The 19,175-nt window shown below is 37.6% G+C and overlaps 1 protein-coding gene across 1 annotated transcript in view; it reads left to right on the plus strand.

Moving 5' to 3' along the window:
- cacng1a (calcium channel, voltage-dependent, gamma subunit 1a) overlaps window positions 1–17,873 on the plus strand; it is a 30,867-nt gene extending 12,994 nt beyond the window's left edge. The window contains exons 2-4 of the mRNA XM_017692986.2: window positions 1,800–1,874; window positions 7,732–7,869; window positions 11,782–17,873. Coding sequence (XP_017548475.1) covers window positions 1,800–1,874; window positions 7,732–7,869; window positions 11,782–12,014 — 446 coding nt within the window. The 3' untranslated portion in view covers window positions 12,015–17,873. The remainder of the gene's footprint in view (window positions 1–1,799; window positions 1,875–7,731; window positions 7,870–11,781) is intronic.
- The last annotated feature ends 1,302 nt before the right edge of the window (window positions 17,874–19,175 follow it).

The following is a 19,175-nucleotide window of genomic DNA, read 5'->3' on the forward strand; positions in this document are numbered from 1 at the left end:
TGTGCAAATGGAACAGACAACAGGTGGAAATTATTGGCAATTAGCAAGACACACTCAATAAAGGAGTGGTTCTGCAGGTGGGGACCACAGACCACTTCTCAGTACCTTTCTGCTTTCTGGCTGATGTTTTGGTCACTTTTGAATGTTGGTGGTACTTTCACATTCGTGGTAGCATGAGACGGACTCTACAACCCACACAAGTGGCTCAGGTAGTGCAGCTCATCCAGGATGGCACATCAATGCAAGCTGTGGCAAGAAGGTTTGCTGTGTCTGTCAGCTTAGTGTCCAGAGGCTGGAGGTGCTACCAGGAGACAGGCCAGTAGACCAGGAGATGTGGAGGAGGCCGTAGGAGGGCAACAACCCAGCAGCAGGACTGCTACCTCCACCTTTGTGCAAGGAGGAACAGGAGGAGCACTGCCAGAGCCCTGCACAATGACCTCCAGCAGGCCACAAATGTGCATGTGTCTGCACAAACGGTTAGAAACCGACTCCATGAGGATGGTATGAGGGCCTGACGTCCACAGATGGGGGTTGTGCTCACAGTCCAACACCGTGCAGGACGCTTGGCATTTGCCAGAGAACACCAGGATTGGCAAATTTGCCACTGGCGCCCTGTGCTCTTCACAGATGAAAGCAGGTTTACACTGAGCACATGTGACAGACGTGACCGAGTCTGGAGACGCCATGGAGAGTGATCTGCTGCCAGTAACATCCTTCAGCATGACCGGTTTGGCAGTGGGTCAGTAATGGTGTGGGGTGGCATTTCTTTGGAGGGCCGCACAGCCCTCCATGTGCTTGCCAGAGGTAGCCTGACTGCCATTAGGTACCGAGATGAGATCCTCAGACCCCTTGTGAGACCATATGCTGGGGCGGTCGGCCCTGGGTTCCTCCTAATGCAGGACAATGCTAGACCTCATGTGGCTGGAGTGTGTCAGCAGTTCCTGCAAGATGAAGGCATTGATGCTATGGACTGGCCCGCCCGTTCCCAGACCTGAATCCGATTGAGCACATCTGGGACATCATGTCTCGCTCCATCCACCAACGCCACGTTGCACCACAGACTGTCCAGGAGTTGGCGGATGCTTTAGTCCAGGTCTGGGAGGATCTTCCGCCACCTCATCAGGAGCATGAGCAGGCATTGTAGGGAGGTCATACAGGCCACACACAATTCTGAGCCTCATTTTTACTTGTTTTAAGGACATCACATCAAAGTTGGATCAGCCTGTAGTGTGTTTTTCCACTTTAATTTTGTGTGTGACTCCAAATCCAGGCCTCCACTGGTTAATAAATTTGATTTCCATTGATGATTTTTGTGTGATTTTGTTGTCAGCACATTCAACTTTGTACAGAAGAAAGTATTCAATGAGAATATTTCATTCATTCAGATCTAGGATGTGTTATTTGAGTGTTCCCTTTATTTTTTTGAGCAGTGTATAACCTGTGGTTCTCTGGTGCAGGGGCCCCATAAAGGTTTGTATTTTTCCCACTCAAAACCACCTGACTCAACTTATCTGCTCATTATCAAACCGTTCATCAGTTAAATTAGCTGTGGGAAAACACTTGATGCTGAGACTGAGAACCCTCTTCATATGCAGTCACATGATTTAGTGCCCATGGTGGCCAACAGATGTTGTCATAACCATGTGGTGGCTAATTAAGAATTGCACACAGTAGTACAGATGAAGAACATGCACAATATTGCTTTGTTCCAGAAAGTGTGTTTTCCATTGTGTGTTCATAGCTGCACAACTTGAACAATGTTCATAATTAACAAAAAATTCTCAAATTTGTTCTTACAGATGTCAACTGCTCCTACTTTAGGCACTTCAATCCTGGAGAAACTTCTGAGATTTTTGAGGTTAAAACACAAAGAGGTAAGGCAGCATGTACAGCTGTCCATTCGAATGTCCACTCACAAGTAACCCCAAACTCTACAGACCCAGACAGAGTTTATTGGATTCAAAGATAATTTCTCAAACATTTGGCATACATTCAGTCATGCTTTAGTTGTTCTATCTAATTTCTTTAAATGCATTATTGCCTTGAATAGTTTTTAATCTAGTGGAGTCATTCTGTTATTGGCAGATCTTCAAACTGATTCACACAGCCAACATGAAAACAAAACAGACTAACAACACTATACCAAACATTTTAAGGACATTCTTAGAAGGCACTGCTTTATAAATACATTTATTAAAGTTTAAATTAAGTATAATTTTAATTTTTAATGACTTTTTAGGTTTACTTAAAAACGCAATAGTAGATTAACTTAGTAATTTATATTGCACCAACAAAATTGCTTTATTTTTAAAGAAAGCATTTTAATTGTGTTGAAATGCTTTATATGATGCAATTCAATTCAGGTAAAGGAGGAATTTAAGTCTAGCTCTGCATGGTGAAACTTTCATGAAATTTTAGTTGCTTGAAACCTTCATGAAACTAAATCACACTTCAGTTGCACCATGTAATGTGTCCTGCAATTCACTTGAAACTCAGCTGCAGTAGTTGCAGACATCTTTCCTTTGTGAAACAATTTTAAACGATAGATTGAATTGGATCAGTGAATGAAAAAAATAAAACAGGGGATAGTATACTTGTCAGCTGAAAAGGGGCCTACCACAGTAATAACAGAGATTCCTGCAGAAAATGATAAGGTGTGAATTGTAGGGGCCGGACGATCAGTCACAAGGCTGATAAATTGAGGAGGTGTTCCCTGCAAGAATCAGTGTGCTTGTCTTCTAATTGAATTCTGTCTTTCTGCTGGTAAAGGTAGGCTCTGAGTTAAGATTTTCTCTAGCTTAGACTTAGTTACAAGGCTGTCTTGTTGTACCTAGTGCTTAATTGCAATTACTAGTTTCAGGTGTGGTTTCGGGTTAGTGAAAGGTGTGAACTGTAGGGGCCGGACTATCAGTCACAAGGCTGATAAATTGAGGAGGTGTTCCCTGCAAGAATCATGTGTTGCATTCAACATTGTTTTAGAAGTTGCATGGAATTTAAGTTGCATGAAATGTTTCACCATGTAAAGCCAGTCTTAAAAGAGCATTCTGCTTCTTTTTAAGCATGAAACATGGCACTTCATTCATTTGAAAGGGCATTGTAGGAACGCACCTTAAATATTTTTTGAATGTTACCCATGCATTCATTCAGATAGAATAAGGTCATCTTTTTGGACTTTTGGACATTTTGGCTTTAACTGGTTGCACATTTTTGTTTGCCAAATGACTCAGTGTAGACATCAAAATTCCCAGCCTAAAAAAGGATTTTCAGCGCAAAATACATCACTTAGTGTAATGTAGTGCTTAACTTGTCTCTTGAACAATGTCCCTAGGAGAACCCGCCAGAAGACGTGATGAACTCTTGTCATGCTTGAGTGAATGGTGTCAGAGGGATTCAGGGTGACAGAAGTTGACCCCTGTAGTTAGGACACTGCTCCGTCTACTTGATTATCCAATTTGTCCCTATTGTCCCAGCACTCTCCTTACAGCAGACTGGGCACATTACAGACCATCTGAGCATGTGCTGTAGTGCTGTATCATAGAAGAGTGGCACTTTGGCGTGGCCTGAGAGGAGGCCTGTCAGACACACTGAAAAACATAATGCACTGAATTGACTTGATTTAAATCTTTCACATGAATAAAATACATCAACACAATATTGTCTTTCAGTTTACTTACTGCTGGAATTAGTGTTGATGTAATCCATTTTCTTTGCATGTTTAAATGATACACAGTTAAATCAATTCAATTAAATGTGTTACTTTTTTCAGTGCTAGAGACTATAGCACAGCCACGAGCTATCCAGACCATTCAACTCCTAATATAACAGTACAGTATGGTGCTATAAACCGGCATGTCTCTACAAATGTTGATCATTAGAAGTCTAGAGTTATTATTGTAATTTCACTCCACTATTTAATTGTGAATACACAATCAATTGCATAATTACAATAATATTCAATTCACATTCTGAACAGACAGGTTTGAGTCACTTCTGACATTTTCCTGTGGTTTCAATGTCGAGGAATGACAAAAACAGCAAACATGTGAAGGAAGTTTTTTTTTTCTTTCTGCACAACAAGACTGTACACAACTTTCAACTTTCCATTAAATTCAAATCATAAAAAATATCTCCCCTTCTAATTAAAAACATATGGAAGCCTATTCCTTCCAGCTAGATGAGAAAAATAGTTTTTTCTCTCCTTTTCTCTTTGTGGCAGCAGTATGTAAAAGTACTGACTTGGGATTTCAAAATAATTACTTGAAATATTGACTTCCTGCTTTAAATATATCTCAAGATAATGACATAAAAGACATAAAACATGAATCATTATTATCAGAAAAATAGGTAATTCTATTATAAAATGTTAAATCATTCTTTCAACCTCATAAATTTGCATTTTGAGAAAATTTTGTGATTATTATGAGGCACTAAGTTGTTATTGCAAGACAGTAAGACAAATCTTTGAGAAATATCACTATTTATATTACAGTAATATCACATTGGAAAATGATATCACAGTAATATTACAGTAATATCACACTAAAAATATACAGAATCTGCACTATTATCAGAATTTGACCTATCCATGTTTGCAAACGCATTTTTTGTAGTTACTTTTAGAAAAGCTGGCAAAAATCCCATTCAAGCTATTGAGAAACTGTATAGATTGGGGGTAAAGTGGGTGTATTTGTGTTTGTCATGAGTTTCCAAGTTGTCTAGTTCACAACAATAGTACAATAATACAAAAAAGTTCTTACTAGATAGCATTTGGCATAGTGTAACATTTAGATTTGAAACATTTTGTGGGAACCTGAAACAATGTTGTAGCAGTTCAATATCTGTAAAATACATATATGACAAAAACTGAATTGTACACTACAATTTCTCATCAGGTTGAATGCCAACATTCTGTAGCTTGTCCAGCTTAGCAACTGTTACATTAAAGGAAAGCACTGATGAGGAGAGAATGGATAGGCCAATTTCTTCTCTTAGTCCTCTCACAACCAACAATGTGCATAAAATTACAAAGTAATTTCTGTGATAATAGTTGCAATATTAGGGTTAAGTAACTGAAAGTGATCATCAGAAGTTATTTCCATCAGAAGTTATTTCCAAATTAGCAAAACCTAATTTGAATCAACATTAGCACAAGAAGAGCCATTGGCTTGAACTGTCCTGTTGCAGTTTCTTGATCTTAGCTGTGAACTTCTCTGTGTTCTTTCAGTCATGCAAAAACGTCTGACTGATGTCGTAGATTGGCCTGCAGGGCAGAAGCTGAGAATCTGCTCCAGCGGCTTGCAGGCAGACATGCTGTGAAGCGTGCTACTTGTCTGTCATCCTCGATCTGACCTCCGATTTCACAAATCCACGGCATCTCCCCAGCATCCACAGAGCACACGTGCCACTTGGGTCTTCTTTTCTGCCCTTAGGCATTGCTTTCCTTACCATTCCACTATGACTCCACTAACATTATAATGTGATTACTATATAGGTTGTTTATGCTGTACATGAATTATTTATTATACAGGACTTCCAGTTACTCTGGAGTCTAACATGCAAATTCATGGTGCACTGATAGATTACATAACCAGGCAGAATGCTGAACATTGGTTCTACAACCAATATTACGATGTGCTCTTAAAAGTTCCATAATAAGTTCACTGAGTGCATTTTCATGTTTTAGTTTCAGTCTGATTGAATTCATTGTCAAAAAAGTTATTTCCATTAGAACTGGACACATAAAATAAAGGTGTTTCTGTTTCAGAATGTTCAGAATTGCTAGTAAAGAACTGCACCCATTAAAGTGTACAAAACCAACTTTACATCAACTGCTACACCATGCTGCCTATTATTAAACAACACTCGCTCACTGTTTCTCCAACTGACCTGTCCAGATTCTGTCCAGATATGTGATTACAGCCATGGCAAACCATAACTATTAGAGTTAGGCCTTCAGTTCGGCCCATGAATGTCAGAACTCTGCCAAAAATGAGGACAAAAACAACACCTGAACAAAATGCTCATTTCTGTTGGCACCCCTATGGGATTTTAGTAGTATGTTAGCACTAACAGCATTTCACGCTGTCATTTTTAGATTAAACATGGTCTTTTTTGAAGCTTGTCAAAAACATTCAATTACATTTATTTGATTTCATCAATTGCTTTATTTATTGTAAAAGGTGTCTGTTGTTTGCTAGTTTTACAGAACAGTGGATAAAATCACATACAACCTAATAAGAAGCTGTAGAGCACACAAGCCTGGTGCCACAGGAGGGCACAAGGGGATAAGGCCGTTTCAGAACTTTCCATTCTTGTTTTGTCCTGCAAGATAATCTAGCCTTAAACTGCACTCACAGATATTACACGAAATTCCTGAGGAACATCAAACTACATGCTTCTTTCTTAGGTCCATTTCATTGGACTTGTTTATGCAATAGTAAAACCTTTTATCCAAATTCGATTTCTAACAGCAACACTAACAAAAATATTGTAGCATTGGCATACAGTAAGTGGGATTCCACCATGAGAAATACTCTTTATTAAATGTCCATGGCCCACTAACAGGCCCGAAGTTTTACTATATACTTTTTTAACCTAAGAATAGCTCAATCAGTTTGAACTGAAGTCCCTGTAGTTACTGAATAATAAGCCTTTTAAGGATTTTAAGGAGTTAAACACTAGAGCAGAAAGCTTCATAGAAATGAACTTGTGAGACACACACACACACACACACACACACACAAAACATCCCACATTGCCTGAAACAGACTAACACAATAAATAACAACATAAACAACATTTATGTCATTTTACTGAAGGGTGCCCCTGATCCTCCTAGTGTGGCCATCAGCATGGTTACACCTCACAAGCATCTAGAGGCCAGTGCCAGCCAGCAGCAGGTCGCTACAATATAGATCTATGTTTCTATCACAACAGCAGCAAAAGAAACAATGGACGAACCCCACAGAAAGGCAAAATGTAGTTCAACTTGGTTTGCCAGTTGTAAGTTAACATTAATCATTTCCATAGCAAACATGTTGTTTGCCATGTAATTTTTTTTTTTCTTTCATGAGAGTTTATCGCTTACCATATCACGCTGTCTCCCCTCAGTGCCACATTATATGAAGTAGGCTGTTCACTGCTTTGTACAGCTGAGAACATATGTGTGTTTAATAATGTGGGCTAAAATCCACACAAGGCAATGTTAGTGCTAAATGAAATTCATTTTTGCTAATGCTAAGCTGCTTGTTACTCTGATATCACCCATACCACCAGCCTTTCACTGGTGGAAAACAGTTGTGGTCCCTTGTCTAACTGACCCTACTGTTGGGTCAGAGCGCACAACTCAGACATAACAGGTTTTGTTAAAGGACCAGCAGAACATTTAATCAATGATGATACATAATGTTGAGTTTCCAGATTAAAATGCTAAGATACAGAGATGGATTGTGTTGTTGTACATAATCGAAACTAAGCAGGTTGGCACAGGCCTAAAATTTCTTACCATGATAATATTTGTTTAATCACAACAAAAAAACTAACAAAACTAACAAAATAAATAAAAATTTACTCACTTAAGTATTGCGGAGATTGAATAAGGTTGAAGATTTGTGGCTGGAGCTATTACTATTTGTAACCTTACTTTGGGTTAAATGGATTATTATGCTGCTGTATGATCTTTGCAATATGTAACTGATTAATGCTACACAACTTCACTCCTTCTCTTCACAGAGTACAACATATCAGCTGCAGCTATTGCTGTTTTCAGTCTGGCCTTCATGATTCTGGGAACTATCTGTATGCTGGGCTCCACAATGAAAGGAAAAGATTATCTCCACAAACCAGCTGGCATGTTTTACGCATTTGCTGGTAAGTCAAGGCCAGTCGTCATGTCAGTATATCTCTTCATATATAACGCTTCAGTCCATCTGTTTCTCTGCATACTTTGTTACACTGTTCTTTAATGGTTAGGTCACCTAAAGGACTATGACAGAGCAAGTATAATTTGGTTGGTGGATGTTTCTCAGCACTGCAGTGAGTGCTACTGGAGTTTTTAAACACCAAACATGTCTCCACCACGTCAGTGTCACCGCATTGCTGAGTCGGATCCACTCCTCAAATAATACCTGCTCTGTGATGGCCCTTTTGGGTGTTCTGACCATTGAAGAACAGGGTAAAAGTGTGCAGAGAAACAAACGGACTACGGTCTGTAATTGTAGAACTACAAAAAGCTCCAATATTGTATGTGGAGCTGATAAAATGGACAATGAGTGTAGAAACAAAGAGGTGGTCAGTGACTTTATATCTCTTTGTATCTAAGTATATACATGCATATGTTTTTAGCCATTAAAAATTTTGCTTTGTTCTTTGTGTTTCCTTGCTTTTATGGATCAACACGTGCTATACCTGTTTGCCTGTGTCTAGACTTCTGGTATTGTTGCTGTTTTTATCAGGTGGTAGCTTTCTCTGCGGAGGAGCTTATTCACTTACCTTAATGTGGTTCATACTGAAAGTAAACAAAAACATAGCAGTTTGTTGGACAGTATTAGTGTATTAGATACCAAGCAGCTGAATGCTGAATGCCTATGTTGTTGGACACAGCAAGTGAGTTAGCTGTACATATTAAAAATCATTTTGCCATTACCATCCACCATTTGCACAGTGATATTTGATTTCTTACGGCCCATGGACTGTTTGCCATGAAAACAGTGCTGATGTCACAATGCATTTCAATTCATATTGCACTCAATATATTTTGCCATGTCACTTCATAGAGTGTTCATGTGGAGCCTCAATTTTCCTGAGAAAACCCCACTTCAGACTGTAGGAGCTGTTGTAATAAATAGACTGCAAGCCTCTATCCGGCTTCTCTGCCTTTCAAATTACAATTTCATAGTGATATGAAACATCTAGCTGATCCATTAAGCTTATGTTTGGAATCAGAAGGGGTCAGGTCAGACCTTGAGTGGTTCCAATGACAAAAGCAGTGTTTCTATCATGGGGACGTGAGTTTGAGTCGTAGCCACACTGTTTGATGGTAGCTGGGGTACCCTTGCACTCTGAGCTATGCTCTGACTGGCTCATGGGGACGGCAGGATCCCTGTCTCCCCCATTGCTGAGTGACGTCCCAGACAATCAGGGTGTCTGCTTGGTCCCGTAGACAGAGATGAGGAGTTTCTCCCCCAAGCGCATCCACAAGTGACTTGATTATGCTTTTTCTCTTTTATACGGCTTCATAAAATATTTTGCTCGGACTTAAAAAGCACCTCTCTTCTTACCTTTACTCAAACATATGCGCCAAATATGTGCCAAAGTTTTAGGCTAGCACAGAAAGTTGTTTAAAGCTATTTGTCTAAGCAGTTATGTGTTTTTACCAGTAAAACACTACAGCAGTGCATTGTTAATGCACATATAACATAACAGAACATAAATTGGAGGCAGAATTTATTTTAGCAGTAACATTATCGATATTTCGTGAGCAGTTCCTGGCCATCCCATGGATCTGTTGCAGGGAATTCCACCAGCAGCACTCCTGATTTAACTTAAAGAGCCTAATCATGGAAAGCCAACTTTTTTTTTTGAATAACAGAACTGTATGTAGTAAAGTTTCACAGGTTGAAAACATACCAGTCACTTCCCACACCATACAGTTCATATGAGGAATCTAAGTTTTGAATGAATTTCTTCATTTAAATAATTTTTTTTTTTTTTTTACATACAACCGCTTGCTCGGCCTTCAACAGTTTATCTCCAATGTTCACACTGAAGACCCGAACTACTGTCTGGATGCAGAACAATATACAGCAACCAATCAGAAAAAAACTCATTTACATACACCAAGTTTTAAAGGCACAGCATCAGTTTGGATGAGAAAAGAGATGATGAAAGAAATGTTCATAAGAAAATGAATTATGACTGCTTTTAGTACCTAAACCAACACAAATGTCATAAGTTGACTCTGAAGGAAAAATAAATCATAAAAGAAATGTCCTAATTGTGATTAACAGAATCAGGTATATGTGAATCTGAATACAGATCAATAGCTATAAATACAGTTTTGCACAGTACTGTAGAAGCTATTTTCGGAGCTGTGTCTGGTATATAGATTTTGAATATGGAAAAGAAAGACACTCCCAGATTCTCCTTCACCATAATGAAAACAGTTTTCAAAAGGGGTGATGGAAGTTTCTACCAGCAGTCACTTGAAAGCTCATTTTGACTTGAAAGACTAGTCTGAAAAGCTGTACTTCAGGCAGTGCCATGACTTCAGGTGCATTTCATTTTTGTCACAGTCGTAAGGTGAAGAGCTGCCTCCAGAGCTAACACACACAAAAGATATTTTAAGGCCTGGTTTGAACTAATGTTACAGAGCTTTGTGTTATCATTTTATCACTATTTGTACCTGTTGACTGCATTAACTATTAATTAAATGTAGGTTAATAGTAGCAAACAGCAATTTTGGCATTTACCAAAGTTTGGACCCTCTTCCAGCTGTAAAGTTGCAGAACTTAATTAACTTGTTACACCTTAATTGACTTAGAACTCGTTACATCAAGAGTAGTAATTAGAAATTGTCAGGTAGTTAAGGGGAGCTGTGGAAGTCAAGGTGAGATCTGGAAGACCAGGAAAACTCAGATAAAACTGCTTGTATGTTAGTGAGAAAGGCAAAGCAAAACCCCCACATGACAGCAAACAAATTGTAGGAGGAAAACCTAAATTTGTTCTTATAAAATGTCATTGTATGGAGGAGATGATGATATGGTTGACTTGACTTGAGAATGCATTGTTGAATCATTGTTGAACTAACCTCTTAAAATTCTAGGCTTATAATGAGATAAATACCATCGAAACAAAATTCTTAAATTATAAGCAAAACAATTCTTAAATTATAAAAGTGTGTAATACGGTGTCAACCAGATAAGGATGGGCTCCTTTTTTTAGTCTTGTTTGCTCTTAAGGTTTCTTCCTCTTGCCTTTAAGCAGTTTTTTCTTGCCACTTGGCAATTGACTTATTCATGGTGGCTTGGACACCGATTTTTTCTGTAAAGCTGCTTTGTGACAATGCCTGTTGTAAAAAGCACTGTATATAGATACAAATTAACATTGACTAATAAAAGTTTGGGCAGGCTAATGGCCTTACATGGCCAGGGCCCACTGGTGCACCCAAAGTTTTATTTTATAGTTTCACTAAGTCCCTGTAGTTACCGAATTGCAAGCCTTACTATGTATTAAGCCTGGGATTTTAAGAAGTTAAAGGGTTTTAATTGAAATGGACAGATTGCAAAAAATAAACCTTCCCCTCAGTAAATGTAACTAGTTTGATTATTATTGCCTAATTAAGGTTGTGTTGGGTGTTAAAAAAGTCATTCACTAATTTATTGTCTCTTATAGTTCAAAAACGTAATTAAAACCCCAAACCTCCACTGATATGTAATATAAAATCAAAACACATACTTGTTATATTGCTTTTGTGGTTTATACCTTAATAACATTGGCTTGGTCCTATACATGAGCCGAGCTTTGCCTTGGCATGACTTGTTATGCCATCAGTGCAGACTGTTTGGACAGCAGTCTGCTCTGACTCCATGTTTACAAGTCGATTCTATTTATAAACTTGCCTTGCCCCACACATCTTTCACCAAAGCACTCATATTACACACGTATGGTGCAGTTAAAAAGTTTAGGAAAGTTGAGGGAAGTCAATGAGAGACAGAAATGGGGCGATTCTACTTTAATTCTCTATTTACCTCCTCATGCTCTTTCTCTCTTCTATTTCCTCAGGGCTGTGTGCCTTCATCTCAGTGGAGGTGATGAGGCAGTCAGTGAATAGGATGATTGAGAGCGAAGAAACTATCTGGATGGAATATTATTACTCTTGGTCCTTCGCCTGTGCCTGCGCAGGCTTCGTCCTGCTCCTCCTCAGCGGCATTGGCCTCCTCCTCCTCTCCATGCCCCAGATGCCCCGCAACCCCTGGGAGACCTGCATGGATGCTGAGCCTGAACAGATCGAGTAAAATCCATAGATACTAAGCATTCTGTTACGTTGCTATCATCCAGTCACTGATTACAGCAGAGGCTTGGAAGCAAGAGGTGCAAAGAAATACAAAAGATGGTAACATTTTGCTTAAACCCTGCTGCACAACTTTGACATAACCATGCCATAAACATGTCACAGAAGATGTCATAATCTGTCATGAATTACAGTGGCCTTAATATAATAGGTTATCATTACTAGTCATTGTCATGATAGATCCCCTAACGTTTGATGTCATTATAGTTTATGTAAATGTTTGTTATGTACATGCAGCCAAATGAAAGTGTCATAAATATGTCATGATGAATTTCATGTTTATAACAGGATATGTTTAAATATTATCATTTGCGCTTGTTATAAATAAGATATTACAACAATGTATACATATTTTCTTCTATTGGGTTAGGAATTCTATCTATATGACATGTTTATGACAGGTTTTTGCCAAGCCTTTGACAGCATTATAAATTGTCATTAAGAGCACCCTTATGAATTTTCAAGATATTCCATACCGTATGACATTTGCCATGAAGGTTGTGCCCTCAAACATTATGACATCTGTCATGACATTTACCAGAAATGGTAATATGCCACCTAATATTACTTGACATGATCTGTCATAACAACATATGACATCACATGACCAAGCGCAGTCTTTTAAAAAGTAGGCAGCTGCCTAGGGCCCCCAGGAAAATACAAATTAAGCCCTATTTGTGTTGGACTCTTTTACCAGTGCAGGTCCAGTAATGTAATGTGTGCATGATTTGACTGGCTGATTAGACCAGTATAAAGGATCTGTGCAGTTTCACCAAATTACCCCAAATAGTCTGGATGAAAATATCATTGCATGGATGTTTACATCAGCATTATGCAACAAGCACCACACTTCCAAACAATAGCAATAGCATGACTTATAGACAATGACATACAGACTAGCATTAGGCTAGTAAAGTGGATTCATTCAATTTACCAAATGCTGACCAACAGGACAGAAAATGCACTGCCTTGCAAGAGGTACTTTCTAAATATTTCATTTTCCTTCTACTTGTATTTCATTCATCACCTAAATTGTTTCAGTAGTCTTGTCATGAATTTGAGGATTAATGAATTGGGTCAAATTAGGCTTGGGAGATAGGGCAACGTAATCAGATATCATCAATGATGGACGAGTAATCCGACAGTGATATGTAAAAGGCAATAATCATGCAAAATTTTAAATGAATGTTTAGTAAAAACTTAGAGAGTCAAAGAGCACCAGAGAGAGAGAAAGAGAGTTGAGTTTCTTAAGAACTTTTGTGTTATTTCTCTCTGCTCTGCACTGTAATGCCAGCTTTACTGCACAGATTCTTCTCAATTTACATGAATGGAATCTAAAATTAATTCTGACATGCTTTGGAACTTTAGATGCCTCAAAGTGACTCACTGCAGTAAAAAAACAGCTAAACTCTAACCTAGAGAGAAAGTCCCTCGGATCCTCATTTATGGCCAGAGTGTAGTATTTTCTGTACAGATTCAGTGTCCCAGTGGTTAGCTGAATTTTGAAAAAACTGCTGTAGCAACAGAAATGCCTTGTTTTTAATAAGGAAAGCATGTGGGCATGGCTTTGGAAATATCTTGCAGTCTGAAGTTTCTCCAGGGAGCACTATTAGTATGCAAGCTACAGCAGAAGAACTGACTTGTCGATTTGAACAGGACTACTACTGAAGGAACTCTGAGTTTGGTGAACTATAGAAAGTAATTAGCTCCAGAATTATTACGTAGGGCATTTGTATAAGCTACAGACAAGACAGATTCATACTGAATTAAAATCATGGCTTTCATGGGTTACCACTTAACCCTTTAAATGGCCACCAGCGGGCTTTCATTACAAATGTACATAATCTACGAATAGCTGAGCCAATTTGTATTGTTACTGAATAATTAGCCTTAGTATGTTATAAGCCTGGAATATTAAGGGGTTAAATTATACAACTTCCACATATAAAATGAATTCAACTCAAATAGGGCTTTAGATTTGTACATGTACATGTTGTTAAATAACCTACTCTAAAATATATCTACATTTTAAAAATTATTTATTTCAATGCAGTCCCATCCCAACCCATCATGTTTATAATGGACTGTTAGATGTTACTACATGATGACACAACTGTGCGAGAACTAGTATGAACAAAGCAATTAAGTGATAATCTACATTATGAAGGGGAGGTTCTTTGGTGTGATTTTTCTGGGTGTTGAGAAAATCAGAGGTCATCAGAACCACAGTGAAATGCAAAAAGAAGAAAAATAAAAACAAAACAAAAAGTTGCTACACATTTGCTATGACGTGTTCATGGCATGCTAATGTCAGTGTTACATTGTAGGATTCAAGTAAAGTGTTAATGAGTTGTTGTTTTTTTTTTTTAACAGTGTTCTACTAATACATATGTTGGGGCTTTACACATGAGCCAAGTAAAATACTTTCATCGACATGGCAACCTTGACTTGTGCACATCTGCTTAACGTGAAACTTGGTGAATGGGGAATCCCCCCCCCCTTTTTTTTTGTTTAATTTTTTTTTATTGTTTTAAATTGCCCTGGTTGTGTTTTCTTAAGCAAATATCATTCTGATATCAAACAGAGCAATCAGGGCAAATGAACAAAGTTCTGATTTAAAGGTGTGTTTTGTATTATATTGCTGTACATATACAGACCATTTGTACCTGGAGTGGTTCTCATGCTGATGTATAATCAAGACAGATTCGTTGCTGTCATATCAAAGCCTTGTAACTCTATGTTTTTTCAGTTTTCATGTTACATCATTGTGTGAGAACATTGTGATGCGTGGACTAATAAAAATAACAAAATAACTAAACTCTAAGTAAATTCATGTCATTTAAAAAGTTCTCTTGCAAAGTTGCTATTTTTGAGCTTCAAGATTCTGTTACGGCAGTGGAGATATTGCTGGGTAACACTGAAGGATGTCATCTACATAGGCCTTTCATGATATAAACCTATGTAAGCTTTCATGAAGGCTTATTCCAACAAGCATCATGCTCATAACACACTTACGACAACTAACACTTGTTGTAAATAAACTTTATAAATGTTTTTGTAAGTTTATGGAAGTTAATGGCTCATGTAGCCTCAAACATCCTGCCATCCGGTAAAGTGTAATCAAATAATGTATATTTAAAAGTGGTCATCTCCTTAGGAGGACAGCTGTGATGTAAATGACTAAGCTATCTTTGATGCTAAATGACTAACATCCACACTTAGTGAACTGATTTAACATACTGTATGTGATTTAGTATTCAATTCTGCAGTTGGGTTCTTTGATATGGCTGTGGCCTATAAGCACACTATGCTAGCTTTGTTTGGAAGCACACTAGCTCAGTTTATCTGGCTTCAGCTCTGCACAGAATGCTAATATCCATTCTTCTGTAGCCTCTGAATGCCTGGCCAGACATTTTGGAGTGGTTTCAGTTCTGGCAGGTGCAAACAAAATGGCATCCATTGCTCTTTTAGAGTTTGAGAGTGAGAGAGGGCAGCTAATTCCAAAATACTAGCCCAAAACTCACCACCCCTGCCCACCTCACCCCTTCAGCCTTCATCTTCCACACCAGATGGGGGTAGAAGCTAGTTCTGTTTTCTGTTGTATTCAGATAGGCCTACTATGTAAGGAAAGTCATCTACTTCTAACTGAATAACACTTAATTTCTAAATTTTTAAGGTTTAATTCCTTCTGCTCTTTTGGTTCAGCTCCTGGACTGCATTTCTGTTACTCAGGCCTCTCACTCTGGAGCTTTACCATTAGCACTTTAGCCCCTTGGGAGAAGAATAGCATCAAGCAAACCTCAGACGTTTCCCTGCAGCTCGAAAGGGATGAGTTTTTGGACCTGATATTAGTTTTTTTACTGAGTTTATGCTAGGCTATACTTGTGCTTCAGTTAATATTTGATTCACTTAGCAGTGCTTTTACTTGTGTATGCTTTTTTTTTTTTAATTCTCTCTGCCGCTTAAATTATCCAGCAAGTGCAGACATGTCTCTTTCCAACATCTGTAAAGTTCAGCCATTCAACTTTAAACTTAATACATTTTCTCATGCCAGTTTTCATGCACCAAAGCGAAAAGAGGCTGCTTTGAACCTCTTAATTCCACACTTGGCATTAAAACTGGGTCACAGCCTCTCTCATGCCTTAAACTTGAAAATGTTTCAAATCAATGCAATTCTATCTGCATGTTTAATGACGCAGGACTACTTTTCAGGCTGCTCAAGTTTCAGTAGTCATGATATCAGTCATGCATGCCTTTTTCCAGTGAATTAAGTGAATTAGTGAGCTCTAAAATACAAGGAGTATTACAGTCTTGCAGAGTTACAATTGTTGCAATTAGAGTTGCAATTAGTACTTTCATATATTTCTTGTGAAAGAACTAGGAGTTTGTTCATGGCTTAAGGATATGATGTGCATTTTTGTATCTGCAGGAATCTATGCATTTTGTTGATATTTATTTTATAGCTTTTATAATGGTGTAAATTAATTTTTAAACAGGGTAATTTTGCCATCTAGAAAATGTCAGGTGGTGCAACCACTTATTAATAACAATATTATCAAGTTATTTACAACTATTGGAAATGTGTAGAAACTAGTCTTTGTACTACACTTTGGGCTCTCATTTAAACCTTTGTCTTTGAACTCAAAGTTGCATTTATATACCTATATATATTTATATAACCTTGATTATTGTTATAATGCTAAAGCGTTTTTGTTTTCCTGGGGTTGCACCATTTGACATTAGCCTAACTATGACTCAAAAGTTTTTCAATATTTATGAAGAAGCTTCTGACTCTAGCACTGCACCATGAAGGTCACTTGGGATCTTTATGACGTGACACCCAGCCAACTTCTTCAAAACATAACAGAATAAAAGTCCTCTCTTATCACTTGTGCTGTGTGAGGAAATCAGAATTTACAGGCAAAAGCTTCGCAATGCTACTTTGCCTATTTTGCGACATGTGATTTTAAATGTTTTGAACGCAACATTTAGATACATCTTTCTATTTTATTTTAAATTACCCTTCTAATATAGTGAGGTTGAATGGTCACACCATTTGACATATTTAGACTTTGGGAGGCATACATGCCTAAAATGTGTTTTATTTGGATGCACTGAAAATATATTCATAATGTGCTTATTAAATTATTTAATAGAAGAATAATGAACACAAAAATATATGATTTCATTGACCCAAATTTAGATCAACAAGAGGCTGCACTTCACATTGTGTGGAGATGAATGCAGAAAAAACTAATCAGTTGAAATTATTATGACCATCACTGACAGGTGTTTTTAATGTAGCTCCTGTTGTCCCACCTAAATCAACTTTACGAAGTTCCTTTCTTTGGCCTTTGTGAATTTCCTAAAAATACTATGATGACAAAATGAACAAAGAGTCTATTTATTATTCTAGATGTTTTCCCACCCCCCACATCTTTTCTTTTTAGTTTAATTGAGCTTATCTTGTTGATGTCCAGCATGTTTAATTTCAGCATTTTTGATTATACAGAAATTTTGATAGAACCCTGCAGAGGAACCCCTCTATTCAAATGATTAAAATTGTCTTCAATTCTTTTAAGCACGTACTGGGGGCTGCTGTCCAAAATGTAACATTTGCCACAGAAGTTAAGACTGTAGTGTCTGGCATTTGTTTTTTATGTCTTTTTTCTTTTTTTTGTTTTTTTTATTTGCATGCTTATATATGTTTCAGATTTACTCCTACCTGAATTGGTTTTGATGTATGCATCCTATGTCATGTATTTTTATGGAAAAATTGAAAAATAAACCTGCATTTCGGCAAGTTTTGGGTGCATTTGTTCTGAATGTATTTGTATTTAAACTAGAAATGGTGTGAAATTTTGGTAACACTAATTAACACATTAGCAATATGTTACATAAATATAACATGTTAATGAATGTTTACATTAACATTTACATTTAAGTATATGTGTTTTACATGACATTAATATGGACTACCATATCATTTAGCCAAGATAAAATGTTCAAAATAAAAGTCCTTATTTTGAAAAAGTATATTATTTTCAGTAAAAAAAAGCCTCATTTCTGGACAGCAAAAAAGGCCTTGATTTTTCCCTTTGGTTAAGTGGTTAATGTATCACCTATACTTTCAATTTCTTTTCAATCATTTCTTTTTTCTTAGGCATTAATTGCTTTGAATGTCACTTTAATATGTGGTCGTTAAATTACTCATTAATATGCTATAAACAATCATTCAAACAATCATGTCATACATAAGAATATAATGAATGTGGTCATGAAAAAGAGGAGACAGAAAGTTATTGGCCTAGTTAAAGAGTTGAAGTTACACCTCTACTGTTATTGTAAACGACAGCCATATGACAGGAGCTCAGTATGTGCCAATTATTCACACTTCCGTCTGGAAAACAGAGGACTATTTAAATTAGACCTGGCATGTCTATCTGAAACAAAAGGGACATTTAATGACCTCATGCACATTAAAGACTCTGTAATATAGCTTTGACAAGTGAAGGTGGTTGATGAATGACCCAATTGCATCAGAGTTGTCGTTCACTATTGTGGTAATGTATCCTAATGAATCACTGGCCGCTTTATTTCACATACACATATTAAACATCTCTCTTCTACTCCCACACCCACTGGCCACTTTATTGGAAATAACTCCCTTCTCCTTCTTCTCATTGGCCACTTTATTAGAAACACTTCCCTTCTACTTCCACTCCCTGGCCACTTTATTGGAAACATCTCCCTTCTACTTACATTTACTGGCCATTTCATTAGAAACACCTCTCTTCTGTTTACACTCACTGGTCACTTTATTAGAAACACCTATTTTCTATGTCCACTCACTGGCCACCTTATTAGAAAAGCCTTCCTTCTATGTCCATTCACTGGCCCCATCTATGACTACTACATGATGAATCAAGCAGTCTCAGCACAGTATTGGCATTAGCACCTTGCTAGTTATGACCCTTATACAGTGGTCAATAAGTGCACTCACCTACAATGGTCATTAGAAATTGAGTTGTAATCACATTTAAGGACACCCTTTTCTGAAAGTGCCTGAAATAAAGAAGTCAAGCTGAAGATATGCCAGGTGAGG

Source organism: Pygocentrus nattereri, chromosome 30, assembly GCF_015220715.1.
Source record: "Pygocentrus nattereri isolate fPygNat1 chromosome 30, fPygNat1.pri, whole genome shotgun sequence".
NCBI classification, from domain to species: Eukaryota; Metazoa; Chordata; class Actinopteri; order Characiformes; family Serrasalmidae; genus Pygocentrus; species Pygocentrus nattereri.